This window comes from Oryctolagus cuniculus, chromosome 11, assembly GCF_051225735.1.
Source record: "Oryctolagus cuniculus isolate XC-2025 breed Fujian yellow rabbit chromosome 11, ASM5122573v1, whole genome shotgun sequence".
In the NCBI taxonomy this organism is placed as follows: Eukaryota; Metazoa; Chordata; class Mammalia; order Lagomorpha; family Leporidae; genus Oryctolagus; species Oryctolagus cuniculus.
Window position 1 is genome coordinate 58,330,985 of NC_142877.1, and position 26,997 is coordinate 58,357,981.

Genomic DNA, 26,997 nt, shown 5'->3' on the forward strand with positions numbered 1-26,997 from the left:
TATCCTGAATGAGGCTGTATTTAAGCTGAAACCATATAATGTAAGATCTATTAGTGAAGAAGTGCAAGAATGCAAGGAGAAAATTTCAAAGAAACAGTAAACATTATAGCAGCCCAGAAGTAGAAAAGAGCATAACATCTTCACAGAACAAAAGACTAGCACAGCAAAACAAGCAAGGGATGATTTAGGACCATTACATGGAAATGCAATCATCAAGGACCTAAAAAACCAGAGCAGGCAGTCTGAATATTGTCCCAAGGGAACTGGAACTCCAGTGAGAGGCTTCAAGAGATCTTCAAAAAAAACCACTCTGGTTGCGCCTTTACCTTGGGCTTCCAATAGTCTTTTAGGCAGTTTAGAAGCATAAGAAAGCAGAAAGACCCAATCCTTAGGTCACTGTGGGATCAACACAGAGACAGAGGAAAGAGGCCAAGAGCAGACTGATTTTAACTTACAGCCTTGACTGTGGTCAGTCCTGTTTACCTCAAAAAACCCAGATGAGAAGAGAGCATTTTTCTGTTCATGAACACAGATCATGTAAAATAATTTCATTTCTATAGCACTCTTCATAAAAAAAAAAAAGCCTTTAGTAATGGTTCAATACTACATCAACATGGTAATAAAGAGACATTAATAAGGACCTCGTGTTATCTCTGCTGTAACACTCAACAGTGGAAGTCCTGTGTATCACTGGTTAAATCACCCTCAACTCTTGATTGACAAGTAATACAATAAAATCATGGCTTAGCTAAATGTTCACATCACTGAATGCTGACTCATGCTGATGATCCCATCCTCCAATCTAACTTCTCTCATGTTTCTGCACACAGACCAGGCCATAGCCAGGAATCTGTGATGAAAAATCATACCACATCAACAATATTCATCTTGGTAGGGCTAACGGATGATCCAAATCTACAGATACTGCTTCTTGTCTTTCTGTTTCTGACCTACTTCTTGTGTATTTTCGGGAACCTGGCCATCATCATTCTCACCTTGGTGGATTCTCACCTCCAAACACCCATGTACTTTTTCCTCCGGAATTTCTCTGTGCTGGAAGTCTCTTTCACAAGTGTCTCCATTCCGAGATTCCTCTACACAATGGCAACTGGGGACAATACTATGACCTATAATGCATGCTTCACTCAACTGTTTTTTGTCTTCTTCTTCAGTGTGACTGAGTTTCTTCTCCTGACAGCCATGTCCTATGACCGCTACGTGGCCATCTGCAAACCCCTGCATTACATGACCATCATGAGCAACAGAGTCTGCATCAGGATCCTCATGGGGTGTATCATGCTCACTCTAATCATTGTCATCCCACCATTTACTCTGGTCTTTGATCTCAATTTTTGTGACTCTAACATCATAGATCACTTTGGCTGTGATGTAGGGCCCATGCTGAAGATCACCTGCTCCGACACAGAGTTTTTGGAGCACTTTGTCTTCATCTTGGCTGTGCTGACGCTTCTGTTCACATTAGGGTGTGTGACTATGTCCTACACACACATCATCAGGACCATTCTCAGATTCCCTTCTGCTCAGCAGAGGACAAAGGCTTTTTCCACTTGTTCTTCTCACATAATTGTGGTTTCTATCACTTATGGAAGCTGCGTCTTCATCTACATTAAGCCATCTGCAAAAGAAGGCGTGGCTATGAATAAGGTGGCAGCAGTACTCATAACCTCAGTTGCTCCAGTCATGAACCCCTTCATTTACACCCTGAGGAACAAGCAGGTGATACAAGCTTTCAAAGACATGACCAAAAGGATTGCAGCCATCTCGAAGACATAAAGGCCTAGCAGGTTAAAATAATAAAAATAACAAATCATAAAACAATTCCTTATTTGTGTTTCATTATCCACTTACTCTACTTTAGTCATGCTTTTTATGTGACACATCCCATTTCAGCTAAATGCAGAGTACATGTTTGATTCACATGATAGTAATCTTCCTTAGTTCATTCTTTTCCCAGAAATGCATAGGAGTAAATTTTCATAAGCATTTATAAGACACCTGTGAATACTCACTGAACCATGAAATGTCAACAGCATCACTATACCGACTTGTTGACTATTCTTGCAGTGATGAATATGACCTGACAAGCGGCTCGAAATTCACAGGAACAACAGCCATTGCTGTCTATGTCTGCAGGATAGACCACGTGGTTGCCCTGTTTGAAAAAACTCCTCATTTTGCGCTTCCCACTTTCCAGGGAGCTATACATGTTTACTAAAATCTTCCTCAAATTCCTTTTCTTAAAAGTTGTGCAATATCTTGGGATAAAAGTCCAAATTCCATCTTGATAGGATTTCATGTTCCTGTCATCGTTGTCGTTGCATCTGTTATATCTTTGTGCATTTGTTGTTATTTTCAGAATGTCAGCTTAATAGGCTTCAAGGAGTTAATTGGATGAACATAATATAAAGGATAGCTTATATCAAATTGTGTTGTTATCCAGATTATTTACAACAGTTTTTTTAAATAGTTTTTAAATGTTTATGTGCACTACAAGAAAGAAATCCAATCACAGTGGTAAAGGCTTACAACACTAACCAATGAATAAAGAATACAAAATTTTTAAGTGGTTGTTTTTTGTTTTTTCACCTTATTTGCTTGATTTTTTTATCTGATGCTCTAGGAAAATATGTGCTGCATAAAGCATGAGAAATTCCAGTTGTTGATAAAAACACTCTACATATTAGGTATAGAAGGGCCATGGAAAGACTTTCTACTTGTCTTAAAATCTAAAAACAGTGATTCTAAGAAGGCTGATTAGGGAACAACATACTGCGCTATGCTAGGGATAGTTTTTTTTTTTAAAAAGTGTAGGAAGTGCACTCTCATGGGAAATTGGAAAGAAAAGTACACTGGAAATCCTACCAGAGAAAGAGGAATGCCACAGACCTGTGTGGAGGGTGCAGATGCTCAGCATGAACAGAGATAAGACAAATCTTGCAGCACCCAAGAGCCGGAGCAAGAGGCAGCCTGGAGATGTGGGTGAGACTAGACTGCAACACCCCATGGTGATATAGACAGAGGAAGAGCCTGAGGCGAGTCCGACTGGAGCCTTGGGGCCTGGCAGTTGCTAGTGGTTGTCTGCAGACCCAATGGAAGCAGAGGGGTCACATTTATCTTATCCCACCTTCCCCACAACAGCAGCTGGGGCCCGGCTGAGAAACAGTGGGTTCCATTTTGGGTGTGGGCAGGAGCTGTGGAAGTCTCTGTGCTTGGACACAGCAACTGGCTGAGACAGGATGCCATCTTCTCAGCAGTACTGGCGGCAGTGGAGGGGAGAGAGCAGCATTCAGCCAGTGGTTCTTGTCTACATGTGTGACCCAGAGATTCTAGTGGAGGGAAAGATCTGCAGGCCCCCCTGGCTTTGACGCTGGTTGGGAGGTGGCTGGGAAACCACACAGGACAATGAGGTTCCTGCAGCCTCACAGGATCAAGATGCCTAGGCAGAGCTGACTCAGAGAACATCTGCTCCCTGTTGACTGGATGGGCTGGCAGAGCAGAACAAAATCTCTGCATCCAGCAAATGGGAGAGCCTTGGGTGCCAAGACCGTGGGGACTTGGTGGTTACACGAGAAGGTGCAGGGTGTAACTGGATCTCTGGGAAAACACTGGGTGCAGCTCCACGTGCTTGGAGTTTCTTGGTTGCCTGGGTGGGGAGGGACATTGCAGTGGGAACCGTGTTTACAGTGAGGTTCTGCACAGATCATTTGTGCAAGTTCGTACGGCAGTGCGGATCAGTGTTGAACACACTGGGGGTAAGACCCAGGCATTGCTCAGCTTGGAGGAGAGGAGGCGAGGGGGTGATCACACCAACAGAGGAGACCACATCCCTACTGCTGTTAATAAGAGCTCTACCACGCCCAACCTGGGTGTTACCCTGGATACTCGCCCCACCAAACACACAGCTTGCTATTCACTGAAAGTGCAGATATTCCACAGAGGCATAGTTCAAAGATAAAAGCTTCACAGGGAAAAAACAACAATTAACTCCACAAACACCTGAAAATAAATGCAGAAATTCAAGAAACAAGAATAAGGAAGACACCATGATGCCCCCAAAGGAATACAACAATTTACTATTAGAATAAGAAGATAAAGAGATTGAGGAAATGCCAGAAATGGAATTTTAAAAATTAATCAGGATTAGGGGCGGAGCCAAGATGGCGGAATAGTGAGGGCACGCACCGATAGTCCGGGAAAATTTAGTTTAATAAAAGTGGAGTTACGGTAGCCTCAGAAAAAGGATCAGGAAAAAATTACAGAGGAAACTCTTCCGGATCTAGTGGCTGTGACGCGGAGGACCTACTGGGAGAACAAGGTCGCCCACCGCGCGGAAGCCGAGCCGCAGGAGCCACAGGGTTTGCGCGCCAGTGCAAGAAGGGGAGTGGATGTCACACAGACACCAGCGGGGAGAGATGGGACGCCCAGGGCTCCGAGTCCACACATCGGCGCTGGAAGGGGAGGTGATCTCAGTAACCCGAGACATTGGCGGGGAAACGGCGGTCAGAATCTAGAGGGGAGCGGGAAAGTTCACCAGACTGACTACAGGAGAGAAGGGAAAAAGGTGCAGGGGGGGTGGGTACTGGTACAGACGAGTTTCTCTCTAGTTTCTCTCTCTGCCAACTTTGCAAAGGCAAGCAAGAGACAAAGAGCAGGCCCCACTCTGGATATACTTAACAACAGGGGAGAGCTAAGGAACTGAGTCACTACAATTCAGTAGCCTAGGCAACCCAGTGGGAGTTCAGAGGAGAAACAGAGCCTGCACAGACTCTTTGGGTAGAAGCCAGAGATCGGGAGCTAAATACCATCAATTCTGCACAGCCGTGCAGTGAGGTATTACTTACCCCCTGAATAAATAAATTAAATAAATAAATAAATAAATAAATAAAAAGAGAGAGATTTACCACGCATAACCTGAGGATGTCACCTTTGCACACCCGTAACCCGGAAGAACCAAGCAGAGCTCTCAGGCCACACCCATCTCAAGCCTCCAAGGCTCCTCCAACAGCAGGCAGTCCACTTAACACAGACATAGTATAAAATAAAATAAAAAAACGCACAGTGACGAAAGAAGAATTAACTATGCCAAGCAACAAACACAGAAATCGAGGGAACAAGATCAACGATAACACTATGATGCCTCCAAATAAACAAAACACCCCAAACCAAGATTATGAAGATGATGAGATAAAAGAAATGCAAGATACGGATTTCAAAAAATTTATGATAAGAACATTTACAAGTTTTCAAAAGCAAATCCTTGAACTACAGAAATCCTTATTGGACAGGATTGAAAATCTCTCTCGTGAAAATGAAATTTTAAGGAAGAATCAAAATGAAACGCAGAAACTAGTAGAACAGGAAAGTGTGATAGTGAAGAGAAATCAAAATGAAATGAAGAGCTCAATAGATCAAATGACAAACACATTAGAGAGCCTTAAAAACAGAGTCAGTGAAAAAGAAGAGAGAATATCGGACTTAGAAGACAGAGCACAGGAAAACATACAGTCAAACCAAAGAAAAGAAGAGGAAATTAGAAATCTAAAAAATATTGTTGGGAATCTACAGGATACTATTAAAAAAAAACAACATTCGAGTTCTAGGAGTTCCTGAAGGCATGGAGAGAGAGAAAGGATTAGAAGGCCTTTTTAGTGAGATACTAGCAGAGAACTTTCCAGGTTTGGAGAAGGACAGAGACATCCTAGTACAGGAAGCTCATAGAACCCCCAGTAAACACGACCAAAAGAGATCCTCACCACGACACGTGGTAATTAAACTTACCACAGTGAAACATAAAGAAAATATCCTAAAATATGCAAGAGAGAAATGTCAGATTACTCTCAGAGGATCTCCAGTCAGATTCACAGCAGACTTCTCATCAGAAACACTACAGGCTAGGAGGGAATGGCGAGACATAGCACAGGTGCTAAGAGAGAAAAATTGCCAGCCCAGAATATTATATCCTGCTAAGCTCTCATTTGTGAATGAAGGTGAAATAAAGACCTTTCATAGCAAACAGAAATTGAAAGACTTTGTGGCCACTCGACCGGTCCGGCCCTGCAAAAGATACTTAAAGATGTGCTACACTCAGAAACACAGAAACACGGCCATCAATATGAAAGAAGGGAAAGGAAGAAAACCTACCAGTAAAAGAGCATGGGAAGCTCAAAGCATATACTAGAAAATATCTCCGGGAAAATGGCAGGGCAAAGTCACTACGTATCAATAGTCACATTAAACATTAATGGTCTTAATTCGTCAGTTAAAAGACACCGATTGGCTGATTGGCTCAAGGAACAAAACCCAACTATTTGTTGCCTACAAGAAACACATCTCTCTAACAAAGATGCATGCAGACTGAAAGTGAAAGGTTGCAAAAAGATATTCCATGCCAACAGAAACCAAAAAAAAAGCAGGTGTAGCCATATTAATATCAGACAAAATAAACTTTAATACAAAAACTGTTAAGAAAGACAAAGAGGGACACTATATAATGATTAAGGGTTCAATTCAACAGGAAGATGTAACTATTGTAAATGTATATGCACCTAATTACAGGGCACCGGTCTATTTAAAAGATATGTTAAGGGACTTAAAGGGAGATTTAGATTCCAATACAATAGTACTGGGGGACTTCAATACTCCACTCTCAGAAATAGACAGATCATCCAGACAGAAGATCAACACTATTGCCCAAATGGATCTAACAGATATCTACAGAACTTTCAATCCTACATCTAAAGACTTCACATTCTTCTCAGCAGTGCATGGAAGCTTCTCTAGGATTGATCACATACTAGGTCATAAAGCAAGTCTCAGCAAATTTAAAAGAATTAGAATCATACCATGCAGCTTCTCAGACCACAGCGGAATGAAGCTGGAAATTAGCAACTCAGGAAACCCTAGAAAGTATGCAAACACATGGAGACTGAACAACATGCTCCTGAATGAACACTGGGTCATTCAAGAAATCAAAAGAGAAATCAAAAACTTTCTGGAAGTAAATGAGGATAACAACACAACATATCAAAACTTATGGGATATAGCAAAAGCAATATTGAGAGGCAAGTTTATAGCAATAGGTGCCTACATCAAGAAATTGGAAAGGCGCCAAATAGATGAGCTTTCAGTGCATCTCAAGGACCTAGAAAAACTGCAGCAAACCAGACCCAAATCTAGTAGGAGAAGAGAAATAATTAAAACCAGAGAAGAAATTAACAGGATTGAATCCAAAAAAAACACTACAAAAAATCAGCCAAACGAGGAGCTGGTTTTTTGAAAAAATGAACAAAATTGACACCCCATTGGCCCAACTAACTAAAAAAAGAAGAGAAAAGACCCAAATCAAAAATCAGAGGTGAAAAGGGAACGTAACAACAGACACCACAGAAATAAAAAGAATCATCAGAAATTACTACAAGGATTTGTATGCCAGCAAACAGGGAAACCTATCAGAAATGGATAGATTCCTGGACACATGCAATCTACTTAAATTGAACCAGGAAGACATAGAAAACCTAAACAGACCCATAACTGAAACAGAAATTGAAACAGTAATAAAGGCCCTCCCAACAAAGAAAAGCCCAGGACCAGATGGATTCACTGCTGAATTCTACCAGACATTTAAAGAAGAACTGACTCCAATTCTTCTCAAACTATTCAGAACAATCGAAGAAGAGGGAATCCTCCCAAATTCTTGCTATAAAGCCAGCATCACCGTAATCCCTAAGCCAGAGAACGATGCAGCACTGAAAGAAAATTATAGACCAATATCCCTGATGAACATAGACGCAAAAATCCTCAATAAAATTCTCACCAATAGAATACAACAACACATCAGAAAAATCATCCACCCAGACCAAGTGGGATTCATCCCTGGTATGCAGGGATGGTTCAACATACGCAAATCAATCAATGAGATTCACCACATTAACAGACTGCAGAAGCAAAACCATATGATTATCTCAATTGATGCAGAGAAAGCATTCGATAAAATACAACACCCTTTCATGATGAAAACTCTAAGCAAACTGGGTATAGAAGGAACATTCCTCAATATAATCAAAACAATTTATGAAAAACCTACGGCCAGCAACCTACTGAATGGGGAAAAGTTGGAAGCATTTCCACTGAGATCTGGTACCAGACAGGGATGCCCACTCTCACCACTGCTATTTAACATAGTTCTGGAAGTTTTAGCCAGAGCCATCAGACAAGAAAAAGAAATAAAAGGAATACAAATTGAGAAGGAAGAAGTCAAATTATCCCTCTTTGCAGATGATATGATTCTTTACTTAGAGGATCCAAAGAACTCTACTAAGAGACTATTGGAACTCATAGAGGAGTTTGGCAAAGTGGCAGGATATAAAATCAATGCATAAAAATCAACAGCCTTTGTATACACAGGCAATACCATGGCTGAGAAAGAACTGCTAAGATCAATCCCATTCAAATAGCTACAAAAACAATCAAATACCTTGGAATAAACTTAACCAAGGACGTTAAAGATCTCTACGATGAGAATTACAAAATCTTAAAGAAAGAAATAGAAGAGGATACCAAAAAATGGAAAAATCTTCCATGCTCATGGATTGAAAGAATCAATATCATCAAAATGTCCATTCTCCCAAAAGCAATTTATAGATTCAATGCAATCCCAATCAGGATACCAAAGACATTCTTCTCAGATCTAGAAAAAATGATGCTGAAATTCATATGGAGGCACAAGAGACCTCGAATAGCTAAAGCAATCTTATACAACAAAAACAAAGCCGGAGGCATCACAATACCAGATTTCAGGACATACTACAGGGCAGTTGTAATCAAAACAGCATGGTACTGGTACAGAAACAGATGGATAGACCAATGGAACAGAATTGAAATACCAGAAATCAATCCAAACATCTACAGCCAAGTTATATTTGATCATGGATCTAAAACCAATTCCTGGAGCAAGGACAGTCTATTCAATAAATGGTGCTGGGAAAACTGGATTTCCACATGCAGAAGCATGAAGCAAGACCCCTACCTTACACCTTACACAAAAATTCACTCAACATGGATTAAAGACCTAAATCTACGACCTGACACCATCAAGTTATTAGAGAACATTGGAGAAACCCTTCAAGATATTGGCACAGGCAAAGAGTTTCTGGAAAAGACCCGGGAGGCACAGGCAGTCAAAGCCAAAATCAATTATTGGGATTGCATCAAATTGAGAAGTTTCTGTACTGCAAAAGAAACAGTCAGGAGAGTGAAGAGACAACCGACAGAATGGGAAAAAATATTTGCAAACTACACAACAGATAAAGGGTTAATAACCAGAATCTACAAAGAGATCAAGAAATTCCACAAAAACAAAACAAACAACCCACTTAAGAGATGGGCCAAGGACCTCAATGGACATTTTTCAAAAGAGGAAATCCGAGGTCCGGCAAGATGGCGGAATAGGAAGGGAGCACACTGATAGTCTGGGGAGAGATAGTTTAATAAAAGTGGAGATACTGCAGGTTCAAGGAAGAGCAGGGGAGGAAACAGCAGAAGAAACTCTTCCGGAACGCGTGACTCACAGCGGACCTGCGTGGAGAGCGTGGGAGCCCACAGTTCGGGACATCAGCGGCAGACTCAACACACCAGCGCTGGAACGCGAGGTGAGCCGAACCTCAATAGCCCGAGACACCGGCAGGCAAGCGGAGAGAGGAGACTAGAGGGAACGACCCCCGGGGGGGGAAGTTCACAAGGCTAACTGGAAGAGAGAGAGAGAGAGAGAAAAAAGGGTGACTAGTACGGACACGGGTTTCTCTCTCTCCGCTCACCTCTCAAGGGTGAGCAAGACAAAGAGCAGGCGCCATCTTGGACATACGTCATAAGCAGAGCGACCTCAGGTCTGCACCGGCCCTGAGCCTAGCAGAAAAACCTGACTCTGGGCGGGGCGAATTAACAGGAGATTAGGAGCTAGTAAATTTGTGGTGCTACTGAACTGAGACTGTGAAAAAAGAGACGGTGGGGGAGAGAACTCACGGAATTCACGTGAGCACTCTCCAGAGACGCTACAATTCCGTAACTTTGGCAACCCAGTGGGAGGCTGAAGGAGAATTTGAGCCCACTCTGAGGGCCGAACAGATTCCCTGTGGGGATCTTGGGAAAGAGCTTCCGATCTCTGGCTCCTGTGGGTATATCATTTGCCTGCTAACTACCTCCAACTTCGTTCAGCTGTGCGGAATTACTTCCCTTTTGAATCAAAAAAAAAAAAGAGAGAGAGAGAGAGATTTACCACGCCTAACCTGGGAGTGTCACCTTTGGCACACCAAACAGAGCTCTCAGGCCACACCCATCTCAAGCCCTAAGGCTCCATCAAAAACAGATAGTCCACTTAATCTAGAGTCATAGTATAACAAGAAAAAGCACCACAGTGAAGAAACCAAATATCTCCAATATGCCAAATAACAAACGCAAAAACCGAGGTAATAAAAACAAGGAAGTCACCATGATGGCCTCAAATGAAAAAGACACCCCAATTCAAGATTATGAAGATGATGACATAGAAGAAATGCAAGAAGCAGATCTCAAAAAATTGATAAGAACATTAAGAAGTTCTCAAAAACAAATTCTGGAACTACACAAATCCTTACTGGACAAGATAGAAAATCTCTCTCGTGAAAATGAAATATTAAGGAGGAATCAAAATGAAACGAAACAACTAGTACAACAGGAAACTGTGATAGTGACTGAAGTGAAGAATTCAATAGATCAAATGAAAAACACAATAGAGAGCCTTACAAACAGAATGGGTGAAGCAGAAGAAAGAATATCAGACTTAGAAGACAGAGAACAGGAAAGGATACAGTCAGACCAAAGAAAAGAAGAGGAAATTAGAAATCTGAAACATATTGTCGGGAATCTTCAGGATACTATTAAAAAACCCAACATTCGGGTTCTAGGAGTTCCTGAAGGCATGGAGAGGGAGAAAGGATTAGAAGGCCTTTTTAGTGAGATATTAGCAGAAAATTTCCCAGGTTTGGAGAAGGACAGAGAAATCCTAGTACAGGAAGCCCACAGAACCCCTAATAAACACGACCAAAAGAGATCCTCACCACGACACGTTGTAATTAAACTCTCCACAGTGAAACATAAAGAAAAGATCCTAAAATGTGCAAGAGAGAAACGTCAGATTACTCTCAGAGGATCTCCAATCAGACTCACAGCTGACTTCTCATCAGAAACTCTAAAAGCTAGGAGGGAATGGCGAGATATAGCCCAGGTACTAAGAGAGAACAACTGCCAGCCCAGAATATTATATCCTGCCAAGCTCTCATTTGTGAATGAAGGTGAAATAAAGACTTTTCATTGCAAACAGAAATTGAAAGAATTTGTTGCCACTCGTCCAGCCCTGCAAAAGATGCTTAAAGATGTGTTACACACAGAAACACAGAAACACGGTCATCAATATGAAAGAAGGTAAAGGAAGGAAACCAAGGAAGGAAACCTCACAGCAAAAGATCACAGGGAATTCAAAGCATATATTAGAACTTATCTTTGGCAAATGGCAGGGCAAAGTTACCACTTATCATTAGTCACTTTGAACGTGAATGGCCTGAACTGTCCAGTTAAAAGACACCAATTGGCTGATTGGGTTAAGGAACAAAACCCATCTATTTGCTGCTTACAAGAAACACATCTTTCCAACAAAGATCCATACAGACTGAAAGTGAAAGACTGGAAAAAGATATACCATGCCAACAGAAATGAAAAAAGAGCGGGCGTAGCCATCTTAATATCGGACAACATAAACTTTACCACAAAAACTGTTAAGAGAGACAAAGAGAGACACTATATCATGATTAAGGGATCAATTCAACAGGAAGATATAACAATTATCAATGTATATGCACCTAACTACAGGGCACCAGTTTATCTAAAAGATTTATTAACGGACTTAAAGGGAGACTTAGACCCCAATACAGTAGTACTGGGGGACTTCAATACTCCACTCTCAGAAATAGACAGATCATCTGGTCAGAAGATCAACAAGGATACAGTAGATTTAAACGACACTATAGCCCAAATGGATCTAACAGATATATACAGAACTTTCAATCCTAAGCTAAAGATTTTACATTCTTCTCAGCAGTACATGGAAGCTTCTCTAGGATTGACCACATACTAGGTCATAAAGCAAGCCTCAGCAAATTCAAAAGAATTAGAATCATACCATGCAGCTTCTCAGACCACAGCGGAATGAAGCTGGAAATTAGCAACTCAGGAAACCCTAGAAAGTATGCAAACACATGGAGACTGAACAACATGCTCCTGAATGAACACTGGGTCATTCAAGAAATCAAAAGAGAAATCAAAAACTTTCTGGAAGTAAATGAGGATAACAACACAACATATCAAAACTTATGGGATATAGCAAAAGCAATATTGAGAGGCAAGTTTATAGCAATAGGTGCCTACATCAAGAAATTGGAAAGACACCAAATACATGAGCTTTCAATTCACCTCAAGGATCTAGAAAACCTACAGCAAACCAGACCCAAATCTAGTAGGAGAAGAGAAATAATTAAAATCAGAGAAGAAATTAACAGGATTGAATCAAGAAAAACATTACAAAAAATCAGCCAAACGAAGAGCTGGTTTTTTGAAAAAATAAACAAAATTGACACCCCATTGGCCCAACTGACTAAAAAAAGAAGAGAAAAGACCCAAATCAATAAAATCAGAGATGAAAAAGGAAATGTAACAGCAGACACCACAGAAATAAAAAGAATCATCAGAAATTACTACAAGGACTTGTATGCCAGCAAACAGGGAAACCTATCAGAAATGGATAGATTCCTGGACACATGCAACCTACCTAAATTGAACCAGGAAGACATCGAAAACCTAAACAGACCCATAACTGAGACAGAAATTGAAACAGTAATAAAGGCCCTCCCAACAAAGAAAAGCCCAGGACCAGATGGATTCACTGCTGAATTCTACCAGACATTTAAAGAAGAACTAACTCCAATTCTTCTCAAACTATTCAGAACAATCGAAGAAGAGGGAGTCCTCCCAAATTCTTTCTATGAAGCCAGCATCACCTTAATTCCTAAGCCGGAAAAAGATGCAGCACTGAAAGAGAATTACAGACCAATATCCCTGATGAACATAGATGCAAAAATCCTCAATAAAATTCTCGCCAATAGAATGCAACAACACATCAGAAAGATCATCCACCCAGACCAAGTGGGATTTATCCCTGGTATGCAGGGATGGTTTAATGTGCGCAAGACAATCAATGTGATACACCACATTAACAGACTGCAGAAGAAAAACCATATGATTATCTCAATAGATGCCGAGAAAGCATTTGATAAAATACAACACCCATTCATGATGAAAACTCTAAGCAAACTGGGTTTGGAAGGAACATTCCTCAATACAATCAAAGCAATCTATGAAAAACCCACAGCCAACATCCTATTGAATGGGGAAAAGTTGGAAGCATTTCCACTGAGATCTGGAACCAGACAGGGATGCCCACTCTCACCACTGCTATTCAATATAGTTCTGGAGGTTCTAGCCAGAGCTATTAGGCAAGAAAAAGAAATTAAAGGGATACAAATTGGGAAGGAAGAACTCAAACTATCCCTCTTTGCAGATGACATGATTCTGTATTTAGGGGACCCAAAGAACTCTACTAAGAGACTATTGGAACTCATAGAAGAGTTTGGCAAAGTAGCAGGGTATAAAATCAATGCACAAAAATCAACAGCCTTTGTATACACAGACAACGCCATGGCTGAGGAAGAACTTCTAAGATCAATCCCATTCACAATAGCTACAAAAACAATCAAATACCTTGGAATAAACTTAACCAAAGACGTTAAAGATCTCTACGATGAAAATTACAAAACCTTAAAGAAAGAAATAGAAGAGGATACCAAGAAATGGAAAAATCTTCCATGCTCATGGATTGGAAGAATCAATATCATCAAAATGTCCATTCTCCCAAAAGCAATTTACAGATTCAATGCAATACCAATCAAGATACCGAAGACCTTCTTCTCAGATCTGGAAAAAATGGTGCTGAAATTTATATGGAGGCACAAGAGACCTCAAATAGCTAAAGCAATCTTGTACAACAAAAACAAAGCCGGAGGCATCACAATACCAGATTTCAGGACATACTACAGGGCAGTTGTAATTAAAACAACATGGTACTGGTACAGAAACAGATGGATAGACCAATGGAACAGAATTGAAACACCAGAAATCAACCCAAACATCTACAGCCAACTTATATTTGATCAAGGATCTAAAACTAATTCCTGGAGCAAGGACAGTCTATTCAATAAATGGTGCTGGGAAAATTGGATTTCCACGTGCAGAATCATGAAGCAAGACCCCTACCTTACACCTTACACAAAAATCCACTCAACATGGATTAAAGACCTAAATCTACGACCTGACACCATCAAGTTACTAGAGAACATTGGAGAAACCCTTCAAGATATTGGCACAGGCAAAGAATTTCTGGAAAAGACCCGAGAGGCACAGGCAGTCAAAGCCAAAATCAACTATTGGGATTGCATCAAATTGAGAAGTTTCTGTACTGCAAAAGAAACAGTCAGGAGAGTGAAAAGACAACCGACAGAATGGGAAAAAATATTTGCAAACTATGCAACAGATAAAGGGTTAATAACCAGAATCTACAAAGAGATCAAGAAACTCCACAAAAACAAAACCAACAACCCACTTAAGAGATGGGCCAAGGACCTCAATAGACATTTTTCAAAAGAGGAAATCCAAATGGCCAACAGGCACATGAAAAAATGTTCAAGGTCATTGGCAATCAGGGAAATGCAAATCAAAACCACAATGAGGTTTCACCTCACCCCGGTTAGAATGGCTCATATGCAGAAATCTACCAACAACAGATGCTGGCGAGGATGTGTGGAAAAAGGGACACTAACCCACTGTTGGTGGGAATGCAAACTGGTCAAGCCACTATGGAAGTCAGTCTGGAGATTCCTCAGAAACCTGAAGATAACCCTACCGTTCGACCCAGCCATCCCACTCCTTGGAATTTACCCAAAGGAATTTAAATTGGCAAACAAAAAAGAGGTCTGCACCCTAATGTTTATTGCAGCTCAATTCACAATAGCTAAGACCTGGAACCAACCTAAATGCCCATCAACGATAGACTGGATAAAGAAATTATGGGATATGTACTCTTTAGAATACTATACCGCAGTAAGAAACAACGAAATCCAGTCATTTGCAACAAAATGGAGGAATCTGGAACACATCATGCTGAGTGAAATAAGCCAGTCCCAAAGGGACAAATACCATATGTTCTCCCTGATCGGTGACGACTGACTGAACACCAAGAGGGAAACCTGTTGGAGTGAGGTGGACACTATGGGAAATGGTGGCTTGATCAGCATAGCCCTGACTGTTAATGAACAACTAAATACATTATCCCTCTTAGTAGTTTTTTTTATCTGTTCTACTTAATTTGACTGGTTTAGATCTGTAATTGATGCACAGTTATTCTTAAGTGTTGAAAATTAACTGAAATGTGATCCCTGTTGAACATGGTGGTGGGAATGGGAGAGGGAAGAGATGTATAATTTGGGACATGCTCAGGCTGACTTGCCCCAAGTGGTGGAGTTGGAAGCATACCAGGGGATTCCAATTCAATCCCATCGAGGTGGCATGTACCAATGCCATCTCACTGTTCCAGGTGATCAGTTTCAGTTCACAGTTGGTCATGGTGGAGGGACTGGGAGTCAAAGGGAGCACATAGACAAGTCTAGTACCTGCTAACGCTAACTGATGGAGTAAATAAAGGGGAGAGTGATCCAACATGGGAAGTGAGATACTCAGCAGACTCATAGAATGGCAGATGTCCTAAATAGCACTCTGGCCTCAGAATCAGCCCTAAAGGCATTCGGAGCTGGCTGAAAAGCTCATGAGAGTATTTCAGGCATGGAAAGCCAAGACACTCTGGCAAAAGATCTCTGCGAGTGAGATCCCAGTGGAAAGAACAGGCCATCAAAGAAGGAGGTACCTTTCTCTGAAGGGAGGAGAGAACCTCCACTTTGACTATGACCTTGTCTAAACAAGATAAGAGTCGGAGAACTCAGAGGGCTTCCATAGCCTTGGAAACTCATGACTGGAGCATAGGGAGATTACTGATGCCATAGACAGGAGTGTCAATTGGTAAAGTCAACAACAGGAGTCACTGTGCACTTACTCCTCATGTAGGATCTCTGTCCTTAATGTGCTGTACATTGAGATTTAATGCTATAACGAGTACTCAAACAATATATTTCACTTTGTGTTTCTATGGGGGTGCAAACTGTTGAAATCCTTACTTAATGCATACTAAACTGATCCTCTGTAAAAAAAAAAAAAAAAAAGAAAGAAAGAAAGAAATTATCAATTCCCAACTTGACTCTCACTGGGATTAAACATGACAATAGGTCTGCTCTGATTTCATCATCATTTAAAAAAATCATCTATTATTTTTCACTTTATGTTTCTGTGTGGGAGCAAACTGTTGAAATCCATACTTAATGTATACTAAGCTGATCTTCTGTATATTAAGATAATCGAAAATGAATCTTGATGTGAATGGAAGGGGAGAGGGAGTGGGAAAGGGGAGGGTTGTGGGTGGGAGGGACGGTATGGGGGGAAAGCCATTGTAATCCATAAGTCGTACTTTGGAAATTTATATGCATTAAATAAAAGTTTAAAAAAAAAAAAAGAGGAAATCCAAATGGCCAACAGGCACATGAAAAAATGTTCAAGATCACTAGCAATCAGGGAAATGTAAATCAAAACCACAATGAGGTTTCACCTCACCCCGGTTAGAATGGCTCACAATCAGAAATCTACCAACAACAGATGGTGGCAAGGATGTGGGGAAAAAGGGACACTAACCCAGTGTTGGTGGGAATGCAAACTGGTCAAGCCACTATGGAAGTCAGTCTGGAGATTCCTCAGAAACCTGAATATAACACTACCATTCGACCCAGCCATCCCACTCCTTGGAATTTACCCAAAGGAATTTAAATTGGCAAACAAAAAAGCGGCCTGCACCCTAATGTTTATTGCAGCACAATTCACAATAGCCAAGACCTGGAACCAACCTAAATGCCCATCATGGTAGACTGGATAAAGAAATTATGGGATATGTTCTCTTTAGAATACTATACCGCAGTAAGAAACAATGAAATCCAGTCATTTGCAACAAAATGGAGGAATCTGGAACACATCATGCTGAGTGAAATAAGCCAGGCCAAAGGGACAAATACCATATGTTCTCCCTGATCGGTGACAACTGACTGAACACAAAAAAAGGAAACCTGTTGAAGTGAAATGGACACTATGAGAAATGGTGACTTGATCAGCATAGCCCTGACTGTTAATGAACAACTTAATACATTATCCCTCTTAGTAGTTTTTTGTCTGTTCTACTTAATATGACTGGTTTAATTCTGTAATTAATACACAGTTATTCTTAAGTGTTGAAATTTAACTGAAATGTGATCCCTGTTAAACATAAGAGTGGGAATAAGAGAGGGAAGAGATGTACAATTTGGGACATGCCCAAGCTGACTTGCCCCAAATGGTAGATTTAGAAACATACCAGAGGATTCCAATTCAATCCCATCAAGGTGGCATGTACCAATGCCATCTCACTAGTCCAAGTGATCAATTTCAGTTCACAATTGATCATAATGAAAGGACTAAGAGTCAAGGGGATCACATAAACATGTCTAGTACCTGCTAATACTAACCAATAGAATAGATAATGGGGAGAGTGATCCAACATGGGAAGCGAGATACTCAGCAGACTCATAGAATGGCAGATGTCCTAAATAGCACTCTGGCCTCAGAATCAGCCCTAAAGGCATTCGGATCCGGATGAAAAGCCCATGAGAGTATTTCAGGCATGGAAAGCCAAGACACTCTGGCAAAAAAAAAAAAGACCTAAATGAAAGATCTCTGTGAGTGAGATCCCAGTGGAAAGAACAGGTCTTCAAAGAAGGAGGTACCTTTCTCTGAAGGGAGGAGAGAACCTCCACTTTGACTATGACCTCGTCTAAACAAGGTAAGAGTCGGAGAACTCAAAAGGCTTCCATAGCCTTGGAAACTCATGACTGGAGCATAGGGAGATTACTGATGCCATAGACAGGAGTGTCAATTTGTAAAGTCAACAACAGGAGTCACTGTGCACTTACTCCTTATGTAGGATCTCTGTCCTTAATGTACTGTACATTGAGATTTAATGCTATAACGAGTACTCAAACAGTATATTTCACTTTGTGTTTCTATGGGGGTGCAAACTGTTGAAATCTTTACTTAATGTATACTAAACTGATCTTCTGTATATATAGAAAATTGAAAATGAATCTTGATATGAATGGAAGGGGAGAGAGAGCGGGAAAGGGGAGGGTTGTGGTTGGGAGGGAAGTCATCGGGGGGGAGGGGGATGCCAATGTAGTTAAGCTGTACTTTGGAAATCTATATTCATTAAATAAAAGTTAAAAAAAATAATCAGGATTACTCAAAGGCAATTAGAAGCAAATCCATGAAATAAAGAAAACCATACATGACTGAATGAAAATTGTTCCCATGAAATTGAGATTTTAAAGAAAAAGCAAATGAAATATTAGAAATGAAGAATTCATTAGACCAAATAAAAAATGCAGTGGAAAGCCTTAACAGCAGACTTGGTGAGGCAGAAGAAAGAATATCTGAGCTAGGGACGGCGCTGCAGCTCATTAGGCTAATCCTCCGCCTGCGGTGCCAGCACTCCAGGTTCTAGTCTGGGTTGGGGCGCCGGTTCTGTCCCGGTTGCTCCTCTTCCAGTCCAGCTCTCTGCTGTGGCCCGGGAGTGCAGTGGAGGATGGCCCAAGTGCTTGGGCCCTGCACCTGCATGGGAGACCAGGAGGAAGCACCTGGCTCCTGGCTTCGGATCGGTACAGTGCGCTAGCCATAGAGGCTATTTGGGGGGTGAACCAACAGAAGGAAGACCTTTCTTTCTATATCTCTATCTCTCTCTCTCACTGCCTAACTCTGCCTTTCATAAAAGAAAGAGAGAGAGAAAAGAAGGGAGAAAGGGAGGGAGGGAGGGAAGGAGGGAGGGAAGGAGAGAGAAATTAGAAAACTTAAAAACACAGTTGAAGATTTATGGGATACCATCAAATGACCCAAAATACAGGTCTTAGGAGTTCCTGAAGGTGTGGAAAGAATAAATGGACTAGAAAGCCTATTTAGGTGGCATGTACCAATGCCATCTCACTATTCCAATTGATCAATTTCAGTTCACAATTGATCATAATGAAAAGACTAAGAGTCAAAGGGAGCACATAAACATGTCTAGTACCTGCTAACACTAACCGATAGAATAAATAAAGGGGAGAGTGATCCAACATGGGAAGTGAGATACTCAGCAGACTCATAGAATGGCAGATGTCCTAAATAGCACTCTGGCCTCAGAATAAGCCCTAAAGGCATTCCGATCTGGCTGAAAAGCCCATGAGAGTATTTCAGGCATGGAAAGCCAAGACACTCTGGCAAAAGATCTCTGTGAGTGAGATCCCAGTGGAAAGAACAGGTCTTCAAAGAAGGAGGTACCTTTCTCTGAAGGGAGGAGAGAACCTCCACTTTGACTATGACCTTGTCTAAACAAGATAAGAATCGGAGAACTCAGAGGGCTTCCATAGCCTTGGAAACTCATGACTGGAGCATAGGGAGATTACTGATGCCATAGACAGGAGTGTCAATTTGTAAAGTCAACAACAGGAGTCACTGTGCACTTACTCCTCATGTAGGATCTCTGTCCTTAATGTGCTGTGCATTGAGATTTAATGCTATAACGAGTACTCAAACAATATATTTCACTTTGTGTTTCTATGGGGGTGCAAACTGTTGAAATCTTTACTTAATGCATACTAAACTGATCCTCTGTAAAAAAAAAAAAAAAGAAAAGAAATTATCAACTCCCAACTTGACCAAGGCACTCTGGCAAAAAGATCTCTGTGAGTGAGATCCCAGTGGAAAGAACAGGTCTTCAAAGAGGGAGGTGCCTTTCTCTGAAGGGAGGAGAGAACCTCCACTTTGACTATGACCTTGTCTAAACAAGATAAGAGTCGGAGAACTCAAGGGGCTTCCATAGCCTTGGAAACTCATGACTGGTGCATAGGGAGATTATTGATGCCATAAACAGGAGTGTCAATTTGTAAAGTCAACAACAGGAGTCACTGTGCACTTACTCCTCATGTAGGATCTCTGTCCTTAATGTGCTGTACACTGAGGCTTAATGCTATAACGAGTACTCAAACAGTATATTTCACTTTGTGTTTCTATGGGGGTGCAAACGATTGAAATCTTTACTTAATGTACACTAAACTGATCTTCTGTAAAAAAAAAAAGAAATTATCAATTCCCAACTTGACTCTCACTGGGATTAAACATGACAATAGGTCTGATCTGATTTCATCATGATTTAAAAAAAAATCATCTATTATTTTTCACTTTATGTTTCTGTGTGGTAACAAGCTGTTGAAATCCTTACTTAAGGTATACTAAGCTGATCTTCTGTATATTAAGATAATCGAAAATGAATCTTGATGTGAATGGAAGGGGAGAGGGAGTGGGAAAGGGGAGGGTTGTGGGTGGGAGGGACGGTATGGGGGGGAAAGCCATTGTAACCCATGAGTCGTACTTTGGAAATTTATATTCATTAAATAAAAGATAAAAAAAAATTTTCATGGAAAAGTAGAAAAAAAAAAAAACAAAAAAAAACAAAAAACTCCCAACTTGACTCTCACTGGGATTAAACATGACAATAGGTCTGATCTGATTTCATTATCATTTAAAAAAAATCATCTATTATTTTTCACTTTATGTTTCTGTGTGGGAGCAAACTGTTGAAATCCTTACTTAATGTATACTAAGCTGATCTTCTGTATATTAAGATAATCGAAAATGAATCTTGATGTGAATGGAAGGGGAGAGGGAGTGGGAAAGGGGAGGGTTGTGGGTGGGAGGGACGGTATAGGGGGGAAGCCATTGCAATCCATAAATCGTACTTTGGAAATTTATATTCATTAAATAAAAGTTTTAAAAAAAAGACAAAAAAAAAGAAATACTCCACAGCCACAAAAAAAAAAAAGAAAGCCTATTTAATGAAATAATTACAGAAAACTTCCCCAAACTGGAGAAAGAAAGGGAAATCCAAGTACAAGAAACACACAGAACTCCCAAAAAACATGACAAGAAAAAATCCTCACCAAGATACATTGTAGCAAAACTCTCCACACACACACACACAAAAAAAAAACACATAAACTACAGATTCTAAAATATGCACAATTACTATCAGAGGATTTCCAATTAGATTCACAACTGACTTCTCATCAGAAACCCTACAGGCTAGGAGAGAAGATGAAACATAATCCACGTCTTGAGAGAAAAGAACTGTCAACCCAGAATACTGTACCCTGCAAAACTCTCCTTTATGAATGAAGGTGAAATACAGACCTTCCACAACAAACAGAAATTGAAAGAATTTGTCACCACTCATCCAGCCTTACAAAAGATACTTAAGGATGTGCTCCACACAGACACATGGTCATCACTATGCAAGAAGATAAAGGCAGAAAATCTTTTAAAAGTACAAAAGAAATCCAAAGTAAACAATAGTAATGTTTCTGATAAAAAGGCAGAGAAATTGAATTTACTCTATAGTTCCTTAGAGTTCAGAATATCCTGTTACTGGGAATCTAGCCACAAATTAAGGCAATCTGTTTTTGAATCTTTTTAAAAAAAAGAAGACATTGATTATATTGGACCATCATTTTCTTTCTCTTCTCACATAGTATTATGTGATTGCAGTGTTAAGGTTTTTTTAAGTGATGCTGGCGTGTTTTTTTTTTTAAGATTTATTTTATTTATTTGAGAGACAGAGTTATAGAGAGAGGTAGAGACAGAGAGAGAGAAATCTTCCATCCACTGGTTCACCCCCAAGATGGCCACAACCGCTGGAGCTGCGCAGATCCAAAGCCAGGAGCCAGGAGCCTCCTCTGGGTCTCCCACACAGGTGCAGGGGCCCAAGCACTTGGGTCATCCTCCACCACTACCCCAGGCCACGGCAGAGAGCTGGATAGAAAGAGGAGCAGCTGGGACCAGAACCAGAGTCCATATGGGATACTGGCACCTCAGGTCAGGGCTTTAACTCATCGCATCGGCCACTAGAGTATTAAGTCTTAGTTCTTATGTCTTTGGGCAAAAGAGTGTATAAGTTGTTTTAAATGAATTTTTCCTGTCTTTGAAGCTCAGTCTGTAAGTGTGTTGCTGCTGCAAAAGAAAATACTTGGGTTTCCATTACTTGAATACTTGAAACATGAAATTGATAATATACATTATATAATGAAGTGGGTTTTTATTTTCAAATAACATTAGAAATAAAATAAAGATTTTTAACTACTTAAAAGAGGAAAATAATACTGCTTATAAGCACTGTGAACCCATTTGTGCTTGACGTATCCAAAATTCAAATGTGTACTAGATTTTTTTCCTCCTGAAATCCTGCAAGAACCCACAATATGTTGCCTACAAGAGACTCACTTCACAAACAAAGACCACATAGACTGAGAGTGAAGGCTGGAAAAAAGGCATATCAGGAAATGGAAAACAAAAACGAATAGAAGTAGCTATCCTGATCTCAGATTCAAACAGACTTTAAGTCAAAAACTCCAGAAAAAAGATAAAGAAGGACAATGCATTGTGATAAACAGCTCAATGCAATAAGAAGATATAGCAATCATAAACATATGTGTACCCAACACAAGACCATCTAGATAGATACAGAAAATACTGTTATACCCAAAAGGACAGATAGACTCCAATACAAGAATAGTGGGTGACATCAACACCCTACTGTCATCAATGGACAGATTGTACAGACATAAAATCAGTGAAGATACATAGGAGCTGAAACATTCTATAGAGTGAAAGGACTTAACAGACATTAGAGGACATTTCACCCCACAGCTACAGAATATACATTCTTCTCACCAGCAGATGAACATTTTTTAAGTTAGATCACATATTAGGCCAGAAATCAAGTCTCAGTAAGTTTAAAAAGATTGAAATCATACCATGTATTTTGTTATAAAGAAAAAAAAAAACTGGAAATCAACAAGAGCAATGGAACACTCATAAATACTTGGAAATTTAACAATATGCTATTTTTGCTGCTTTTTTTGAAGATTTATTTATTTACTTGAAAGTCAGAGTTCCACAGAGAGAGGAGAGGCAGAGAGAAAGAGAGAAAGGTGTTCCATCTGCTGGTTCACTCCCCAATTGGCCGCAATGGCTGGAGCTGCGCTGGTCCAAAGCTAAGAGCCAGGAGCTTCTTCCGGGTCTCCCACGTGGTTGCAGGAGCCCAAGAACGTGGGCCATCTTCTACAGATATCCCAGGCCATAGCAGAGAGCTGGATTGGAAGTGTAGCAGTCAGGACCCAAACCCGCACCCATAGGCACTGCAGGCAGAGGCTTTACCTGCTTTGCCACAGCGCTGGCCCCAACAATATGTTCTTGAATGATCAATGGGTCATTAAAGAAATTGATAGGTTTAAAAATCTTTTTTAAATAAATGAAAATAAAAACACAACATGTCAAAACCTGTAAGATTCAACAAAAACAGTATTAAGAGGGAATGTATGACATCAGGCAAGCACTTACACCACAAAAAGAAAAATGCCTCAAATCAAAGATCTAATGGTGCATCTAAAAGACTTAGAAAAAACAAGAACAAATCAAACCCAAATTAAGCGAGGGTGAGAAATAATAAGAATCAGAGCAGAAATAAATGAAGTTGAAACATAAAACAATTTTAAAAGTTTAAGAAAAAAGCTTGTGTTGAAAAGATACACAAAATAAACTCTATCAAGACTAACAAAGAAGAAAAATTCAAATAAATAAAATTAGAAATGAAAAAAAGACATTGCAATTGACACTACCGAAACACAAGTATCATAAAAAATATGAAAAACTACATGCTAATAAATTGGAAAACCTTGAAGAAATGGATAAATCCCTGGATACTTATACCCTATCAAAATAACATAAACCATCTAAAGAAAATTGTAACAAACAATGAGATGGAAATAGTAATCAAAGTCTTCCATCAAGGAAAAGTGCAAGATCTGGTGGTTTTACTACTACATCCTACAAAATATTTAAAGAGGAACTAACTCCAATATTTTTCAAAACTATTCCAAAATATTTAACAGGATAGAACTTTCTGTAACTCGGCCTTTCAAATAAATACATACATCTTTAAAAAAAAAAAAAAAGAAATGATCAAAGGCACAAAAAATGGAAAGACATTCCTTGATCATGGATTAGAAGAATCAATGTCAGGGCCAGCACTGTGGCACAGTAGCCTAAGCGTCTACCTGCAGCGCCAGCATGCCATATGGGTGCCAGTTCATGTCCCGGCTGCTCCTCTTCAGATCCAGCTCCCTGCTTATGACCTGGGAGAGCAGTGAAAGACAGCGCAACTGTTTAGGCCCCTACACTTGTGTGGGAGACCCAGAAGAAGCTCCTAGCTCCTGGCTTCAGATCAGCTCAACTCCGGCCATTGCAGCCATGTGGGGAATGAACCAGAGGATGGAAAACCTTTCTGTCTCTCTCTCTCTGTGTGACTCTGCTTCCCAAATAAATGAAATCTCTAAAAATGAATAAAAAAGAAGAATCAGTATCATTAGAATGTCTATACTAACTAAAGCACTCTAGAATGACACTCTTGACAGAATTAGAAAAACAATCTGAACATTCATATGGAAACTGGATGTATGTATGTCAAAGAATGAAAGTAAATCCATATCTCTCACCATACACAAAATCAAATCAAGACGGATCAGACACCTGACACTATGAGGTCACAGGAAGAAACTGTAGGAGAAACACTCCAAGACATGGGTGTGAGGGATGACTTCCTGGACAAGGCCCCCAGTGCCCTCGCAGCAAGAACAAAACTCAACAAATGAGATTGTGGTAAACTCAGAAGCTTCAGCACATTTAGAAACTAATTTAAAAACTGTAGTGAATAATCTGGATGAGAACACAATTTGATGTAAGCTGTCCTTTATAATTTGTCCATGCCATTAACTCCTTGAGGCCTATTAAGCTTTCTGAAAAGAGCAACAAAGGCACAAAGATTTACACAGGTGCACCCACAACGATGACAGGAACATGAAATCCTATCAAGATGGAATTTGGACTTTTATCACAAGATATTGTACAAATTTTAAGCAAAAGGAATTTGAGGAAGATTTTAGTAAACATGTATAGCTCCTGGGAAAGTGGGAAGCATAAAATGAGGAGTTTTTTTGAACAGGGCAACCACATGGTCTATCCTGCAGACATAGACGGCAATGGCTGTTGTTCCTGTGGACTTTGAGCCACATGTCGGGTCATATTCATCACTGCAAGAATAGTCAACAAGTCAGTATAGTGATGCTGTTGACATTTCATGGTTCTGTGAGTGTTACAGGTGTCTTATAAGTGTTTATGACAGATTTATTCCTACGGATTTCTGGGAAAAGAATGAGCTAAGGAAGATTAACAAACGTGTATCAAAAACATATTCTAGATTTGGCTGAAATTCGATGTGTCACTTCAAAAGCATGACTAAAGTAGAGTAAGTTGAAAATGAAACACATAAAAGGACTTATTATGTGATTTTTATCTTTCATCTGGTAGGCCCTTACTTCCGTGGGTTGAGTCAACCCTTTTGGTCATGTCTTTGAAAGCTTGTATCACCTGCTTGTTCCTCAGGGTGTAAATGAAGGGGTTCATGACTGGAGTAACTGAGGTTATGAGCAATGCCACCACCTTATTCATAGCCACGCCTTCTTTTGCAGATGGCTTAATGTAGATGAAGATGCAGCTTCCATAAGTGATGGAAACCACAATTATGTGAGAAGAACAAGTGGAAAAAGCCTTTGTCCTCTGCTGAGCAGAAGGGAATCTGAGAATGGTCCTGATGATGTGTGTGTAGGATATAGTCACACACCCTAATGTGAACAGAAGCGTCAGCACAGCCAAGATGAAGACAAAGTGCTCCAAAAACTCTGTGTTGGAGCAGGTGATCTTCAGCATGGGCCCTACATCACAGCCAAAGTGATCTATGATGTTAGAGTCACAAAACTCGAGATCAAAGAGCAGAGTAAATGGTGGGATGACGATGATTAGAGTGAGCATGACACACCCCATGAGGATCCTGATGCAGACTCTGTTGCTCATGATGGTCATGTAATGCAGGGGTTTGCAGATGGCCACGTAGCGGTCATAGGACATGGCTGTCAGGAGAAGAAACTCAGTCACACTGAAGAAGAAAACAAAAAACAGTTGAGTGAAGCATGCATTATAGCTTATAATATTGTCCCCAGTTGCCATTGCATACAGGAATCTGGGAATGCAGAGAGTTGTAAAAGAGAACTCCAGCACAGAGAAATTCCGGAGGAAAAAGTACATGGGTGTTTGGAGGTGAGAATCCACCAAGGTGAGAATGATGATGGCCAGGTTCCCAAAAATACACAACAAGTAGGTTAGAAACAAAAAAATAAATAGGAATATCTGTAGATTTGGATCATCTGTTAGTCCCAGCAAGATGAACGTTGTTAGTGCTGTATAATTCCTCATCTTTGATTCCTGACTATGTCCTGGTATTTGTGAAAAATGAAAGAAGGTAGATTGGAAAAAAGGACTGTCATTATGAGCTAGAAGGGGGTGCGGTGAACATGTTAGCTGAGCCACAATTCTATTTTGTAACCTATTAATCGAGAATGCAATGGAGGCATAGGTTATTCAATGACCACACAGGATTCCCAGTGTTGAGTTAGTCTAGACATCATCCATACATCCTTATTATGCTGCTGTCAGTATCTTGATATAGTAGTCATC

The 26,997-nt window shown here is 40.3% G+C and overlaps 2 protein-coding genes across 2 annotated transcripts; one reads left to right on the forward strand and one right to left on the reverse strand.

Annotated features, from left to right (window-relative positions):
• Positions 1 to 855: 855 nt before the first annotated feature.
• Positions 856 to 1,794, forward strand: LOC127491030 (olfactory receptor 6C2-like). Its single transcript, XM_051845630.3, has one exon. It carries the CDS (start codon positions 856 to 858, stop codon positions 1,792 to 1,794), a length of 939 nt encoding a protein of 312 aa, XP_051701590.1.
• Positions 1,795 to 25,776: 23,982 nt separating this feature from the next.
• LOC127487386 (olfactory receptor 6C2-like) lies at positions 25,777 to 26,736 on the reverse strand. The gene has a single exon (XM_051832731.3). The coding sequence runs from the start codon at positions 26,734 to 26,736 to the stop codon at positions 25,777 to 25,779; it is 960 nt and encodes a 319-aa protein (XP_051688691.3).
• Positions 26,737 to 26,997: the final 261 nt, after the last annotated feature.